General features: G+C 43.7%; 1 protein-coding gene across 1 annotated transcript in view; it reads right to left on the bottom strand.

Moving 5' to 3' along the window:
* Window positions 1-18,645, bottom strand: part of LOC124775383 (guanylate cyclase 32E) — a 509,109-nt gene that overhangs the window by 427,940 nt on the left and 62,524 nt on the right. Inside the window, exons 3-4 of the mRNA XM_047250218.1 lie at window positions 16,235-16,364; window positions 1,202-1,351 (exon numbers count right to left, since the gene is read on the bottom strand). Of these exons, the coding sequence (XP_047106174.1) occupies window positions 1,202-1,351; window positions 16,235-16,364 (280 nt within the window). The remainder of the gene's footprint in view (window positions 1-1,201; window positions 1,352-16,234; window positions 16,365-18,645) is intronic.

Raw genomic sequence — 18,645 nt, forward strand, 5'->3', positions numbered from 1 at the left:
GGAATCTTATGCCATTCTTCTTGTAAAGTAGTGGCAAGTTCAGGTAACAATGATAGAGGTGGATAGCTATCACTTACCCTTCTCTACAAACTAGACCACAAAGGCTCAAAAGCACTGAGATCTGGTGGCTCAGGTGGCCAGGGGAGATGCAACAATTAATTAATCCTCGTGCTCACTTAACCAGGCCTGGATGATGCAGACTGTGTGAACAGCGGCCCTGTCGTCTTGGAGCACATCATCACCACTGCGGAACAAACCTTGTTCCATGGGATGAACCAAATCAGCCAAAATGGCCATATAATCCTTGACTGTAATGCAACCATGTAGAGCACGAATGGGGCCTGTGGAATATCGCGATATGGCTACCCAAATCATCACCGAACCCCCACCCCCCCCCTTCTCCCCCTCTCCAGCCCTTTTATGTTTCACTACTGGAACACAGCTTGTGCAAGAATTTGGAAACAGCGTGCACCAACACTAATCCGACAAACGACTTTCTTCCATTGCTTCAAAGTTCAGGCTTTATGGCTTCAGCATCGCGCTTTCCTGCTACGGGCATCTGAGTGGTTTGCAATTCTAGCTCACCCTGCAATTCCCTGCTTCTGACAGTTCCTTCGTGTTGTTTGATGCTGACAGGGATCGCGACTGCGACATTCAGTTCTGCAATGAATTTTCCAGTTGCAGTCGTTTTACTTTTCGTCCCAATCCTTTTCAATGACCAATCGTCACGATATCTCAAAACACACTTTTTACGCGTTTTGATGGGGCGGATGTTGTTTTTCCACTTTCTTTGTATGCGGTATAAATATGCGATACGGTGCCTCTTGAAACATCAAACACTTCGCTTTCCTTGGTCACAGACGCACCAACTATACAATCACCAACAATTTGCCCACATTAGAAGTCACTTAGCTCCGACATAATGCACTCACAACACTGTTCTGACCGTTAATGACGCTTGCAACATACTGAGGACATAGCATAGGTACCGTTCGTGGTCAAATACAACAGCGCAACCTATAGGCTTGGCAAGCATCTGCATTTATAGTCAAGCAAGTATTTCTCGCAGTTTTCCGTATTTTTGTCCAGTCCATGTATATGCTTCCCGTTTCATTGCTGATGCACAGAGTGTAATTGAGAAACTGAGGACATGAGATGTGGCAGGCCTCAGCGTATGCTTTGCAAACGTATCATTACTTACCTCTGTGCAACACGTTAAGCTTCTTGCTAGGGTCATATATCTCATCGTCCACAGAGATGACGATGTAGTCACCAGAGTCGAGAAGATGACGACGCTGCAGGCATTTGACGAAGTCCATTAGCGCCATGTGCTTTCCAACGAAGACATACACTGTCAACATAAGACGAGGCACTGTACACTTCAAGCTGACTCACTATTTACGCACTAGCCTAATAAAGAGGTCTGCTCATCTACAGTAATGTTCAGAGGTTCACACATTTCGTCCCTTAAGCTTTCTCTGATATGTCACACCAGAAACAAAGAGAAATAAAGAAATACACTGCCTGATAAAACAGTGATTCAGCTTGAAGACACTGTCAGATGTCTATTGTATTGTATGTTAACCGGGGACCTTGAAACGACGGAGAGGCTCCGTCCCCGCCGCAGCCGCAGTGTTCCACAACCCCACGATGACTACCGCACTCCACTTCATCACACCGAACCCAGGGTTATTGTGCGGTTCGGCCTCCGGTGGATCCCCCCAGAGAATGTCTCATACCAGACGCGTGTAACCTCTATGTTTGTGTGGTAGAGTAATGGTGGTGTACGCGAACGTGGAGAACTTGTTTGCGCAGCAATCACCAACATAGTGTAGCTGAGGTAGAATGAGGGGAACCAGCCCGCATTCGCCGAGCTAGATGGAAAACCGCCTAAAGACAATCCACAGACTGGCCGGCTCACCGGACTTCGATACAAGTTCTCTGGGCGGATTCGTGCCGGGGACCAGGCGATCCTTCCCACCGCGGGAAGCCGTGCGTTAGACCGGTCGGCTAACCGGGCGGGCGTCGGATGTCTGAATGACTTGGTAAACGTCGGTGGTTATGTAAATGACTAAAGTTTCAATTCTCAGTAGCAGGTAGGACGGTCACCAGAATGAATTAGTGTTGTTCGTGTTTAGTGCTGTTTCAGCTCTGGTAGGGTGCATAAGGGCCGTGAACAGAGTCGGTTCTTCGGTGATCATTGTGAAGGGCATGAGGATGCCAAGTACTTGTGTGAGACAGTTTTAGAAAGGGACCTCATTGTGGGTCTCCATATCTCCGATTGCTCGAATTGTGCAGTACTCACATTTGTTGGGCATTTGGATGTGACACTAGCGCCATATTTGACTGCATGGGAACGTAAAGATAGGAATACCCACCGTCAAGGTTACAGACGATCCTGTCTGTCCACCACAATGGAGGACCGCCGTATTGCGCACCAAACGTATCGTAACCCATTTACATCTGCTCGACCGTCCGAGAACAAGTAATGGACTTCGTGCAACGTTCTGTGCCATTCCATAGCATTGGTGGAAATTAGCAGCTGAACTACAGAATTACTGTCCATGTAAGACCTACCGCTAACAGCACAAGACAAACGGCTACGCCTCCTGGGATTAGCCGAGCGGTCTCAGGCGCTGCAATCATGGACTGTGCGGCTGGTCCCGGCGGAGGTTCGAGTCCTCCCTCGGGCATGGGTGTGTGTGTTTGTCCTTAGGATAATTTAGGTGAAATAGTGTGTAAGCTTAGGGACTGATGACCTTAGCAGTTAAGTCCCGCAAGATTTCACACATATTTGAACATTTCTGAACAAACGACTGCGTTTGGAGTAGTGTCTCGACCAAGAACAGTGGACTGCTTGTGAACCGATGAATCGCGGTTTTTCACTACCTCGGATGACCATCATCGGAGAGTATGATGGCGGCCTGGGGGGGGGGGGGGGGGTCACGTTCTTCCAGTGTTTTGGAGACACACAGTGGGATTACTTCAGGCGTCATGATGTGGGGAGCCATCGGGTAGGATTTTGGGTCACGGCTGGTTGGGACTGAGGGAACTCCGGTGGCACAATGGTACATCACGGACATCCTGCGACCTCATGTGTTACCTCTCACGCGTAAGTATCGTGGTGCATTTTTTCAGCAGCATAATGCTCGTCCACACATCACACGTATCTATATAAACTGTCAGTGTTATGTTGAGGAACTCTCGTTGCCAGCAATATCCCCTCATATGTACCTGATAAGGTGTGGAAGCAGCTCAGACATCAACGTCCTAGTGCCAGTGTCCAGCATATCAAGGACCAATTACAGCAGTTGTGGACCATATTGCCTCAGCGTGGGATAAGACTTATGACACACTTCCCCACCGAATCAGTGCAAGCAACTGTCAGACGGGATGCAACTTCATACTGATAACTGCATTCGTCCTGCCAAGTTCTTTGTAAATGTGACTCGATTTCGAAATCGCTGACATAACAACGCATGACCTCTGAACCCGTGAAGTTTTATTTCGCTTCCTCTTTCCATCTGGGTGCTTCACTTGTTTTGCTAGGCAGTGTACTAGTTCCTACGCTCCGCGACCGCTGTCATTGACAGTAAAATCTTCTATGTAGTTAGGCTATGTCAAATTCCTCTTCAGACTTGTATAAAGCTTGACGTTTCCAGCTCTATGCTGCGATCTTCTTCAGGATTCTTCTGGTGTCCCCAGGAGACTGATCACTGTCTAAAAACATTGTTGTGTCCACGTATAAAAGCGTTTTACAACTGAACGCAACACTCTTTTTAGATAGTGATCAGTCTCCTGGGGACACCAGAATACTCCTGAAGAAGATCCAGCATTTGGATTGAAACATCGAGTATTCTGCACGTTTGAAAGGACATATGACTAAGATTTTATATTTATAAGAAATATTGCTATGGGAATGATGACTATTTTGATATATCAAAGACATATCTCACGAATTGGGAGGCAATCGAGTTGATATATGAACCTTCGCGGCTGTGTATGCTATAGATTTTGGCACATTTGGAATTATCTTCGATCCGTGATTCCTCCGTTCCAAATGACACTAAATGTACCTATGAAATATGTCGGAAAAAGCACAAAGCAGTGTTACTGAATTACATGATACAGTGTTATCGGACGAACGCTTGCTACGTCACAGCAGATGCTCACAGTGTCCGCTTTGAGCAACAATACATGCATCAACGTTGACCGGTGTAACTTTTCGGTGATTTCAGGGTTCTGTACATCAGCTGAACACGAGTAATGTGTATGGAGAGTAATAGACCGTTTATGTCGTTGACCTTAGAGCGTTAGACCAGACTTTTCATGTGCCCACACAGCCAAAGATCCAGTGGATCTCACCATTGCGCTGGAACTCTGCATCCAGTTCCATTGTCTAAAAACTGTCGTACATTTCAAGAGATGTGCGCTATGATCCCTTAATGTGTGAACCACATAGTGACGCGAATTGGTAGGGGTACGTCTTCCAGCAGCACACCCGGAGCGCCCACCAAGTCAAGGAAGCTGGTCCTTTCGGTCACCGAGAAACTTGTAAGGGGTGACAAGATGATTTGGATAGCACCACACCACACCACACAGTCGGCGTTACGTTTATCGACAATCGTACCACGGGGAGCAGAACCTGCCCTAGTTTATGATGTCATCCTGCACAGCAGTGGCCTCGTCGCTGAACAAAAAGGATGACACGAATGATGTTGCCCCTCTTAAGGATTTAGCGACAGAACTGCGACAGTCTGTCGAAAATGTGCCTCCATTAATTCTGTTCCCTTTGCTGGAGGTATTGGTATAACAAGCATTTTGTGCCTCACTTGTCGTATGCCCGTACTCGAATGGTTGTCCACGCTTTGTAACACACTTCACAATGCCACACTTTCGTTCTGGGCAGGCTCTACCACCGTAAACTAGGACAAGTAGTGCATAGTTACGAAACTTCCTGTCAGATTAAAACTGTGTGCCGGACCGAGACTCGAACTCGGGACCTTTGCCTTTCGCGGGCAAGTGCTCTACCATCTGAGCTACTCAAGTACGACTCACACCTCGTCCTCACAACTCTACTTTCGCCAGTACCTCGTCTCCTACTTTCCAAACTTCACAGAAGCTCTCCTGCGAAAGGCAAAGGTTCCGAGTTCGAGTCTCGGTCCGGCACACAGTTTTAATCTGCCAGGAAGTTTCATATCAGCTCACACTCCGCTGCACAGTGAAAGTCTCATTCTATTGCACAGGTAGTTTCACAAATGCAGTAACGCACTGCTGCAAGTACCTAGTCTACGGGAGGCGCTGTCTGTGAGGAAATGCTGCCGACACAGGTGTGCTGTTTCGCGCCTGTAGCTTTTAGTGTGGCCCTGTTCAAACAACTTGTCGCCTTGTTCTTTATTTATTTATTATTTTGTTTCGCAATCTAGCAGTTAGGCTCTTTCATACATAGGCAAAAGAACTACTTGTATCAAATCATTATCAATATCTATGCGCACTTGTACTTCAGTTAGATACATCTGAGGTGCTATCATGACGATAATTATAATTACCAACATCAGTAATAACAATGAATAATAACAAGAACAAATAATACTAATAACAGAAGACATTGAGAATAACTACAATATTAACTAGTTTAGCGCTCTTGAAGGCCTGTTTAATATCTTCAGAAACAGAAAGAATAATCACAGAGAAGATGACTGAAGTGACAGTGACTCTTCAGAAAGAGTGTAATGATCGACTGTCGAAGAGGAAGGGAAAGGTGAGCGGGGTGGGTGCAACTAGTGAGTCAAGTTCGGACAAGTATACGGAAGAGACAGTTATTGTTACAGAAGTGTACTTTTTCATGTGATTTTGAGGAAGATAGTTCCAAAAATCGGTTTCCTGTCCAGAAAATGTTTTTTAGAAGCTGGCTGTTTTATGTAGCAGTATAGATACGATTTTTTTTTGTTGTGTATTGATCCTATACTGTCCGGAAAGAAGAGGGAGGGAGGGGGGGGGGGGGAGCGAGAGCAATGACTGGGCAGACGGTAAAGCAGACGTAAAGTATGACGTTCTCTACCATTATCGGCACGTGGCTATCATAATTGTTTATAGGCAGGAATGACATGATCGAAAAAAAACTAATGTCACATGTGCATCGCTCGCAAGCGTTCATCTCCAGTTCTGTCCAGCGTAAGTACTTGATTTGTATAAAACACCATGTTTTACATGCGATCATTTACGTATCCTATTTCATCTCTCACTACTGGCTGCCCCTATTGAACTATGAAATTATTCCTGTGCACCATACAGTGTTACCGTGAATGAACACAAGTTCCGTCTACATATTACGTATAGAAACCCGCTTGTTTTAATACATTTTACATGATACAGCTATCTACAAAGGTAACATCATAGTACGTAGTGATGGATGATGCCAAATGTTGTCCAATGGGCGTACCTCATTTCTGACTCATTTGTTCGTAGGCAAAAGTTTCCTCCTTTTCATTGTAAGAATTACCTAGAGAAGTTTATTAAAGATGTTTAAAAACAAAGCATGTAAATTAATGATTATAACCCAGCCATTGACGTAGGGTACTGGAAACCTATTAACTGGTAAAACACCCAATCATCCTACCCGCCTCCATGTCTGAAAGTATGAATGGTCCAACGCACAGAAGTTGATAGAATCTCTGACATGTCAATCGAGGAAGAATCCTCACATTTTTGGACAATTTCTTTCTATTAAACAGAAAAATATAAACCGTTTTGTCTGCTGTATGCTTCAACGGCCATTTGTACGGTGTTTACATTGAATTGATTTAAGGGACGGCGTTCGTTTCGGTGAGTGCTTTAAAAACAGTTCAAAAACTGAAACAGTGTACTCGTCACTTAATTAAAACATACAGCATAATAAATAGTAATAGCAGTAAGATGTGACTTAATTGGCCTACGTCACTGATCAGCAAAACTTGCAAGGCTGTCCAACGTTGTCTGATCTCTTGATAGACACAAGCAACTGACTGGAGAGTTCAGTAATGTATTTTCGCTCGGGTATTACAAAAAGAACACATAGTGACGTTTCTGGGAAACATGTGAAATATCAGAAGGACGTATTTGTTCCTTAGTCTTTAGTACCTTTTTTTCGGGAAAAAAGAATAACATGAACAAAAAATGGTTCAAATGGCTCTGAGCACTATGGGACTTAACTCCTGTGGTCATCAGTCCCCTAGAACTTAGAACTACTTAAACCTAACTAACCTAAGGACATCGCACTCATCCATGCCCGAGGCAGGATTCGAACCTGCGACCGTAGCGGTCGAGCGGTTCCAGACTGTAGCTCCTAGAACCGCTCGGCCACCCAGCCCGGCAATAATATGAACAGCAAGATTGTATTCCGTGTTCCATCATTTATTTCTTAATATTACAGGAGTAGCTCCAACTGTTTCCCTTGAAACTGCAACACATACAGTGCTGTCTCCACTAGCACACGGAGTTTTGGTTGCTTGTCTATTGACAATAAATGTGTCACGTTTACTTCACAACACGTGAATCTGTTTTGCTTGTAACGGCGACGAGAAGTAGCTTCTGTAATACGGTATAAAGCGTTAGAAGATTTTATTACGCATTGCTGAGCCTCCTTTCTCGAACAGATATTCATATTTTTACGGTGAAATGTAATAGATACAATCCTCGGGGAAGTAGTTTTTTGCAAGCAAACGAAGGGTACTGCCAACAATCGGACAGTTGCTATCTATGCGAGCTTTGATCGTCAATCGCTTTATCTTCTGTCGTGATAACGTCGGACGCTATGCTTTAGTCAGACTGCAAAAATGCTATACAATATCTGGAAAGCATAGCTGGGATAATCTTCAGACACTGTGCCTGTTCACTAACAGGTGTTTCTATAAATACAGAACACACTTGTAAGCCAAATCGCTAATAAAATGGATTATGCAAAACTTATACTAGTATGCTATGAGTTTTTTGACAGAGCCGCGCGGAGTGCCCGGACCTCAGCAGTTTGGGCCCTTAGGAATTCACACACGTTTGAACATTTTGATTTGACATGTAGATCGTAATGGTATTTTCCGTTTATTGGTGTACGATAAATGGCATTACTAACTGGCCAGAGAATCTATAATATGGAACACGGCGTAGGTTTTAATAAACGTGATTCAAGAAATTAAGACATGGAAACAGTGAGTTACGTTATTTTCACACTGCCGATCAATACCGTTCTTTATTTTTATCTGTTACAAGGCCATAATATTCTGTTGTCCTTCGCAGTATGGTACTTTACTAACTGTATGTAAATGATTTATTTCTTGTTTTATGAATTCTAAAATGTTAGCCTAATGTGTCAATCTATCAAGTGTGTGTAAAATATATGATGCTAGTGCGTTTAAGGAAGAAAATGCCATATTAATTCAGTAAAATTTAATATAACTTAGATATCATTCTGTCAATACTGGCCAGTCAGTACTCCACTAGATAGGTAACAATTAATGTCAATTGCTAATATAGTGTTTTTACATCTTAAAAAACCTAATGTACCTGATTAGAGTACATACAGTGTGTATTGACTAACTTCTTCAATTATATGACGATATTTTCTAGTTTCAAGAGCAGTAAAATTAAATCTATAAACATAACAGAGTTCAGAAGTAATTTTTGAATGTGTAAGAAATCTTGACTGCATATGAAACTTTCAATACAAACAAACACATTAGTCATCCAGACGGGTAATTTTGCACCGCACCAGTGCTTCAGTGAGCTTTAAAGTGTTTTCGCTATTGATGCAAAGATGGCAAAAGGAGCCACAAATTACAGAACAAAATCAAGTGCATCTAACTCTCAATTAAACCTTAGTAGACAACCTGGGAAACGTGGTTTGAATGAACTGTTATTTTCTACAAGGTAGCTGCAGCATTCAAAATGGAGTCGATGAGAACATTATACTGATGAAGAGCTAAATGTGTTACTCAAAGTGAGGACAGGTCAAACCCTGAAACCCGTCATTGCGTGAAAAACAACCTAAATAAAAAGGTTGTCTATTAACTGTGTTTCTACAAATAATTTTTATTTCTCTACAAAAAAAATATTGGTGGCGCTGTTGAGAATGTATGACTTCACAGTCTTTGTCTCTTTAGAACTCTTATTTTTTGTGCGGAAGTGTGCAGATAGAATTGCAGGAGGGATCATCAGCACTCTGCGCAGCAGAGAACTCATAATGCTGTTTTTTCCTTCTTCTTTTTCCGGAGGACATGGAACACGTAACAGTGTACCCATGTTCACACTATAATGAATTTACTTGAACGATGCAAAAGCTCACATAAGATAAGCGTTAATTTAAGATACGATAACGCATAAAAATGCACTTCGGAAAGAAGATTACGTACCCTAACGTGTCTTCCGTGAGATACATTAAGTTAATAAAAATTGTTACCTTCAGCAGAAAACTTTTTTTTCATGCTCCTTATTCTGCCCCGCACTCCCAAAACCACTATTTTAAAAATACAATTAATTACTCCAACACTGTGCTTGATGTTATTCAGTTTGCGTTTATTGCTCAGGATTATAGTTGACTCCGTTGTCTGTGCGACAGACAGAGCAGTAAGAGACTGGTCAGTAGTAACAAGGCTATTCTCCTCGAAAATAGCCTATTAGGTAAGAAGAAAAACTTTCTGCCAAGTGTACACAGATCATCTTGAGAGGTAAAGAACTGGTTATCGGGAGCAACCAGATTCAACATTCAGTTTAACATTCCGCATTAAATCAATAAATATCCTAATTACTTCAGGCAAACTGTGGCTGTTTTTTATTGAAGAAGTCTTCATTTCCTTCGCAGTTTTCCTGAAAACTGAGGTAGTGCTCTGTTTCTGATTACGTACCTGTCGATTGGATTCTAAGTTACAAAAAAGGAAAATAGTACGAGTAGGCCTATAGCATGCAGAGCAGGGGTACATAATGAGGTAAGAAGTGTCCGAAACAATCAATTTAGTATTTAGCATAATGAAATTTTGGTGTATAGGATCAGTGCGGCATGAATATATGGACCGAAGTGTACTTATACGTTTAGTAGGTTGTCCTCGACGGCGAATGTTCATCAGAGGAATGCGTATCGTCATGAGTTCTCCAGGGAAACGTGGTAGGACCGCTGTTGTTCTCAGTGTACGTACATAAATTATCTGACGGGTAGGTTGAGCAGCAGTCTGCAGCTGCTTGCTGGTGACACTGTAGTATACGGGAAAGTATCATCGCTGAGTGACTTTGGAAGGATACAGGATGACTTAGGCAGGATTTCTACTTAATGTGATGAATGGCAGCTTGTTCCAAATGTAGAAAAAAATAGGTTAAAGCAGATGAGTAGCAAAAACAATCTTGTAACGTTCGAATACAGTATTAGTGTTGTGCTGCTTGTCACAGTCACATCGATTAAATATGTATCGTTGCAAAGCGATATGAAATGAAACGAACTCGTAAGGATGGTAATAGGGAAGACGAATGGTCGGCTTCAGTTTATTGGGAGAGTCTATAAAATGACTCTTATCTTAATAATATGAATATTTATATATGTCTTCACTTAAAACTTCCGGGCTGATAGGCCGTGGTCGAAGTATAAAACTCTCTCCTGACGTTTCGTCTCCGACTGTGGGAGAGATCCTCGGAGGTAAAGTTTACATTGTATGATTTATATATGTGTTTGGAGAGAGAGAGAGAGAGATTGATTTTGATTGAGACTTTACTTTAAGTCGTAACTGGTACCTAAATTTTGGTTGCTGCCTCCTTGAATGATCAGCTTCTGCACCAGTTGGTGATGTATTATAATTTGGAGGAAGTTATTGTTCTTTAAGATTTAAAGTACGACTCTATTGGTTACTTGGCCGTATTGCGGATAGCTTTGAGCCAAAGTTTTCCTAGATTATCATACCTAAGGCACCACTGTTGTAAGTAAATACGATCAAACAGCGATCTGCTTTTCGTAAGAAAAGGAGATTGCTTGGCACACAAACTTCCTTCAAACTACACGTCCTGCTACATCAAAATTGGTCAGTGGAGTTTAGCATCATAGTATTATACAAGATCATAATCCAATTACTGTCGTTAAGAAATTATGAGAGGTTGTTACTTATTGAATGAAAATTATAGAGAATGCATTTCTTTTCCTGTATTTTAGTGAACTTTGTACACTTACAATTCTGTCGATTGATAGATGGCGACGGCAAAGAAGTTCACCTCCGTTTCCAAAGACAAGATATTTCTATTCTTTACTTCCAGAAAATTTGTATACATAAATGTTTGGCAACTCTTACACATACTTTACTCAGTTTTATCACTAAAATATCAATTTTCATTTAATGTAACAATACGTTCTGAGCGACGGCCTAACAACACGTCCTCTTTCCACAAGATACAGATTAACAGTCCCCCCTTTTTTTTAATGAATCGATTGCTTTTTTTTTTTAGTCCATACTCAAAGATTCACAGCTACTATCGTTGCGGGGATTGCGTGCTAAAGAGTTTCTTGCTGTCAGGCTGCGCTTCACTTCACTTCACGTACTTTTTGAATCAAATTTACATTTACAGTATTTACATACATTACTCAGCTTCTCACAATAAAATCAGGCACAAATTAATTTTAAATAGGCGGTGAAGCTCACATAACATTACAAGTTTTAGGAAAGTGTAAGTCATCTATAAAAGAGACAGCGTATAGAATAATAGTGCCACCCAGTCTGCTCGAGTGTTTGGGATACCCACCCAGTGGGATTAAAGGTAGATGTCGTAGCAATTCAGAGACGTGCTGGTAGATATGTTACTTTGTAGGTTAGCTCAATACGCGAGTGTTACGGAGATGTTCCGTGAACTCCAATGGAAATCCCTGAAGCGATTCTTTTCTCGAAACACTATTGAGAACATTTAGAGAACCGACATTTGCGGCTGACCACAAAACGATTCTACTGCCGGCAAAGTACATTTCGACTAAAGACCGCAAACACAAGATAAGAGAAATTAGCGCTTGTCCGAAGGCATATAGACAGTTGTTTTTCCCTTACTCTATTTGCGAGTGGAATAGGAAAGGAAACGACTAGCAGCAGTACATGGTACTTTGCGCCATACTCCAGACGGTGGCTTGCGGAGTACATATGCAAATGTAGATTGGATAGTGAAAAGCAAGATGAGAGACGACATCGATTCATCGCAACACGGTAGTAACAAGAACAGAGAGAATCGCTATAGACTGTGGTGAAGAGCCGCTATAGACTCGCACTATCCTGGCTGCCAGCCACCAGAGCCAAGGCAGTACAAGAAATTTGAGACGGGAGCGTCACCAGAAAGAAAATGTGCAGCGCGGCCCACAAGAGGAAAACAGGAATCTACACGCGATTCGCCGATGACTGCCAGTCATCGGTCGTACTGTATCGGGCAACACATGACAGCCGACCCCGCCTACTTCCAGCGCAGGACACCTGTCATACGACAACTGGCATAATGTCAAGCCTGTTACGAGGGCCCTTGTGAAGTACAAGTGAACCTCGGACATCGCAGTACACGAGGCGGCCCAGAACAAAGCTTCTACAACCGTGGTTTAAAGGTTGGTCTTACATTCTTTTACATCATAATGCGAGTCTACACCAAGAAAACTTATACATTGCCCCGTCAAATTAATATAACCATCTGTAGAAAGCCTGAATAACCCCATTTTACAGTGCCGACCTCTACGAAACTTGTAGGAAGAGAATCAAAGAGGTTCTGGGAGGTTCCTACAGGAATAGAATTTGACCCGCCTCCAGTGCCGTAACTAGCTACGCAAGGATTCTCGATTTAAGATTCATGATGCAAACAGCCCGATCCAGGTGGTCCCACAGAGTCTCGACTGGGCTTATATCTGGGGAGTCTGGTGGCCGTGGGAGTGTGGTAATCTCATCCTAGTGCCTTCGAAAACGCACATACACTGCGAGCTGTACAACACATTAAGGGATGAACTTGCTCTCTAAGGGTTGTTCCAAACTTGTGTTGATCTACTGTGCCTTCCAGAATGACAAGATCACCTAGGGACTGCCAGAAAACATTCCCCAGACCATAACGCTATCTCCTTGTTTGCTTTCCGACGTTCCAAACCGCACACGCCAAAGACTCCGATGGAGTATAAAACGAGATTTATCTGAAAAGATCACCTACCGTCACTCAGTGGACTTCCAGTTGCGGTACTGGCGTGCAGATTCCAGCCTCCGTCGCTGATGAAAATCAGTCAGCGTGGGTCCATGAAGCAGCTGCCTGCTGTGAAGGCCCACGCACAGCAACATTCACTGTACGTATGAAGATAGTAACTGTTCTCGAAAGAACATATACCATTGATGACCGCACAGCCTCTCTATAATAAATGATAATTACGAGGTGCATTCAAGTTCTAAGGCCTCCGATTTTTTTTCTCCGGACTGGAAAGAGATAGAAACATGCGCATTGTTTTAAAATGAGGCCGCTTTCATTGTCAATACGTCCCAGAGATGGCAGCACCGTATGGCAGATGGAATTTTACCTCCAGCGGCGAGAATGAGAACTGTTTTAAATGCTTAAAATGGCGACGTTTTCCTTACTTGAACAGCGTGCAATCATTCGTTTTCTGAATTTGCGTGGTGCGAAACCAATTGAAATTCATCACAATTGAAGGAGACATGTGGTGATGGAGTTATGGATGTGTCAAAAGTGTGTTCGTGGGTGCGACAGTTTAATGAAGGCAGAACATCGTGTGACAACAAACCGAAACAACCTCGGGCTCGCACAAGCCGGTCTGACGACATGATCGAGAAGGTGGAGAGAATTGTTTTGGGGGATCGCCAAATGACTGTTGAACAGATCGCCTCCAGAGTTGGCATTTCTGTGGGTTCTGTGCACACAATCCTGCATGACGACCTGAAAATGCGAAAAGTGTCATCCAGGTGGGTGCCACGAATGCTGGCTGCCCGTGTGGTATGTTGCCAAGCAATGTTGACGCGCAATGACAGCATGAATGCGACTTTCTTTTCGTCGGTTGTGACAATGGATGAACCGTGGATGCCATTTTTCAATCCAGAAACAAAGCGCCAGTCAGCTCAATGGAAGCACACAGATTCACCACCACCAAAAAAATTTCGGGTAACCGCCAGTGCTGAAAAAATGATGGTGTCCATGTTCTGGGACAGCGAGGGCGTAATCCTTACCCATTGCGTTCCAAAGGACACTACGGTAACAGGTGCATCCTACGAAAATGTTTTGAAGAACAAATTCCTTCCTGCACTGCAACAAAAACGTCCGGGAAGGGCTGCGCGTGTGCTGTTTCACCAAGACAACGCACTCGCACATCGAGCAAACGTTACGCAACAGTTTCTTCGTGATAACAACTTTGAAGTGATTCCTCATGCTCCCTACTCACCTGACCTGGCTCCTAGTGACTTTTGGCTTTTTCCAACAACGAAAGACACTCTCCGTCGCCGCACATTCACCAGCCGTGCTGCTGTTGCCTCAGCGATTTTCCAGTGGTCAAAACAGACTCCTAAAGAAGCCTTCGCCGCTGCCATGGAATCATGGCGTCAGCGTTGTGAAAAATGTGTACGTCTGCAGGGCGATTACGTCGAGAAGTAACGCCAGTTTCATCGATTTCGGGTGAGTAGTCAATTAGAAAAAAAATCGGAGGCCTTAGAACTTGAATGCACCTCGTAATTGAAACCCTCAGCTGCCGAGAGGTGCTGCTGATATATCTCGATGGGGACAGCTGAAAATTTGTGCCACGACCGGGACTCGAACCCGGGATCTCCTGCTTACATGGCAGACCCTCTATGCATCTGAGCCACCGAGGACATAGATGAATAGCGCGACTGCAGGGACTTATCCCTTGCACGCTTCCCGTGAGACCCACATTCCTAACTGTCCACAATCTACAAACGTAATGTACCTAATAGATATTTGCCCATCCACTCATTACTCGCGCACACTAAGGTGACTAGAGAAGCTGCACGGTCATCAATGGTATCTGTTCTTTCGAGAACAGTTACTCTCTTCTTATATACAGTTAAAGGCTACCCACCCACTGACCTTCGTCTGTGCGAATGCGCACAGGGTGCCCGAACTCTTACGGGAATCGTCACCTTAGTGTGCGCGAGTAATGAGTGGATGGGCAAATATCTATTAGGTACATTACGAATGTAGATTGTGGACATTTGGGAATGTGGGTCTCGCGGGAGGCGCGCAAGGGATAATTCCCTGCAGTCGCGCTATTCATCTATATCCTCGGTGGCTCAGATGGATAGAGGGTCTGCCATGTAAGCAGGAGATCCTGGGTCCGAGTTCCGGTCGGGAACACATTTTCAGCTGTCCCCATCGAGGTGTATCAACAGCACCCGTCGGCAGCTGAGGGCTTCAATTAATTATCATTCGCTGTACGGTCGTTGGGAGACGTTGTTGGTAGCCCCTTGGGTCATCCTGGCAATCAGTTGCGCAACAGTTACACGTCTATTTGCCCGTACACATTTCCGCAGCTTTCGTTCACCACTGTTGTCTACGGACCTTGGTGCACGGCAGTTGGTTCGGCGCCGGTTCTGTGTAGCGCCATTTTATTTGTACCGCACACTTTAACCATGGAGGCTCGTGAACAGTTTACAAACTTATCCGTTTCGGAAACGCTTCCCCTCTTGGACAGAAGTCAATGATCATGCTCTTTTGGACGTCAGATATATCGCTCCGTTTCCGCATTATGACAAGGACTGCACTGTTTCCTGCTCCTCCCCTCCCCCCTCCCTCCCACGCTTCCCACCGTACGCTTTACGAGTATATACCCTCTGCTGTTAGTGCTGCCACCTGCTGTCGATGTCGAAAATAGGTGGCGGTCAAATTAATCTCACTGGAACGTGTGTTTGCCTTATATATTGACGTGCAATAGACGAGTTTGGACTTTTCCTTCAGCACCGACGAGTCCATGTGACCAACCCACAAAAATGTACATTTATTTCAAATATCACGCTTATTTGTTTTATTAACGCAGGAAGACGGTGTTGTGGATGCATGAATTGGCTAACTATGCTACATGTGGTCCTAGGACTCTTCCACTAGAATATTACACTTAAGAAAAGGCGAGAATGCAGATACGGCCGTAGTGAGGACCCTGTTATATGGCTATTACCATTATTAGTATAGCTGCACTACGCCCACAAAGATTGATACCTTGTAGAGCACATGTAGGGATTAAGAGACTACAGTAGCGAACCGCCTGTACCTCTAGTCCTCTGGAAGGTGTCAGCCACGATGCGGTCCATCTCCTGTATTGAAGGCTTCATGGAGACGTAGTCCCTCTCTGAGAAGAGGCACGTGTCAGTCAGCTGGAGCCCGTGGACTGCGGCCAGCTCCTGCAACCAGACGCCCACGTTACGTCGTTGTACAGTGCACGCATGCAGGCGATGTTGCATTAACAGAAAACAGAAGATTTCAGCATGAAACAGCGAAAAAGCGTAGGAATATGTGGAAACTAAAAGTTCTGTCGCTTATTCTTCTGATAGAGAGGAGAGGTATTTCAATGTCGTGCAAAACTGACGGAAATTGGTCGAAGGTATGTACGCAGGATACATATCTGTTTTGACTACATCTCATATGCATTCAAAATGAGTAGTGTCGCTATCAGTTAAGTGCACTCATGTCCGTGCAGCGCCCAGCGCAGTGACACAACGCCGGGGCTATAACAACAATGACTTCCTCCGCACGCATACAGTTTTTTCCGGAGTTATTCGCAGAAGAACATTGTCATAGTGTTGTCCTGCTGGCTGGACTAAGCTGGACATCTAGCTACTGCCAGTTGCGATGACACTGTGCGTCCCGCTCGTCGGAATACCGACCCCACGAATTCTCTAAAAAGGTAGATTAAGGAAAGGCAAAACAACATTTACAACGTTTGTATACTTATAAAAGCCTCTGACAAAGTTGAGTGGCGTTCTCTCTTTGAAATTCTGGGAATAGCAGGGGTAAAATACAGGGAGCGAAAGGTTGTCTACAACTTGCACGGAACCAGACGACAGTTATAAGAGTCGAGGGGGCATGATAGGGAAGCAGTGGTTGAGAAGGGAATGAGACAGGTATGTAGCCTATCCCTGATGTTATTCAATCTGCATATTGAGCATGTAGTAAAGGAAACTAAAGAAAATTGGAGTAGGAATTAAAGTTCAGGGAGAAGAAATAAAAAGCCGGCCAGTGTGGACGAGCGGTTCTAGGCGTTTCAGTCTGGAACCGCGCGACCGCTACGGTCGCAGGTTCGAATCCTGCCTCGGGCATGGATGTGTGTGATGTCCTTAGGTTAGTTAGGTTTAAGTAGTTCTAAGTTCTAGGACACTGATGACCTCAGATGTTAAGTCCCATAGTGCTCAGAGCCATTTGAACAATTTTTTTTTTAAATAAAAACTTCGAGGTTCCGAGGACGTTGTAATTCTGTCAGAAACAGCAAAGAACATGGATGAGCAGTTGAACGGAATGGTCTGCGTCTTGAGAGGATGATTTAAAATGAACATCAACAGAAGCAAAACAAGGATAACGGAATGTAGTCGAATTAAATCAGGTATGCTGAGCGAATTAGATTAGGAAACGAGACACTTAAAGTAGTAGATGAATTTTGCTATTTGGGCATCAAAATAACTGATAATGACTGAAGTAGGGAGGATATAGAATGTAGACCGGCAATGACAAGAACAGCATTTCTAAAGAAGAGAAATTTGTTGACATCGAATTCGGGTTTAATAGTTAGGAAATCTTTTCTGAAAGTATTTGTATGGAGTGTAGCCATATGGTAGTGAAACATGCATGACGAACAGTGAAATGTGGTGCTATGGTGCAACAGAAGAATGCAGAAGATTAGTTGGGTAGATTATGTATCTAATGAGGAAGAACTAAATAGAAATGGGGAGAAAAGAAATTTGTTTCGTAATCTGACTTGAAGAAGATGTTAAAGGTGTTAACGAAGAACAGTTGCACCAGAAAAGTGCGGAGGTCGGAGGGGAGAACAAGGATGCCAATGGCTGAGGAGATGGGGGGGAGGAGGAGAGGGACAGGGGAGGGGAAGCCTGGGGGAGGAGTGGGGAGAAATGGAGGAGGGAGGGAAGAGGGAGAGAAGGGAGGGAGGGTGCCCAAAGTAGCAAACACAGGAAGAGGGTGGGAGGATCAAAGTTGGTTACTTGTTAAAATCTATTTGTTTTCTTGGTGAGGTCACCAGCCGCTTTGTTTTGGGGTCGTCTCACCTTCAACAGACCCAGTAACACGACGTTAATGGTATAGGAGTTGAATTTTGCTGTTGCTGTTTACAGAGAGAAACTAGGAAATCTTAGCAGGAAAATTCTGGGATTTTAATGGTACCGTCAGTGTCACCCAACAGATTTTACTCAGTATCACTTTTGATTGGGAGGTATTTTCACTGGTTTAAATATACCGATTTTAGCCGCTTTATAAGAGCGACTGAACTGGAATTGAGCTGCATTATTCGCTACCTATGCTGCTTGTTTCAGTTATCACGAGTAAATCTACATATAATTTTTGACTATTAATGAAGTTATATCGTTTTCTTTATTATAGTTTTTCCTTATAATTGTGACTCCCTGAGATTTGCGCTTTTTGACGTGTATTCAAATAAATTCTTGTGAACTTTTATGA

Source organism: Schistocerca piceifrons, chromosome 2 (genome assembly GCF_021461385.2).
Source record: "Schistocerca piceifrons isolate TAMUIC-IGC-003096 chromosome 2, iqSchPice1.1, whole genome shotgun sequence".
NCBI classification, from domain to species: Eukaryota; Metazoa; Arthropoda; class Insecta; order Orthoptera; family Acrididae; genus Schistocerca; species Schistocerca piceifrons.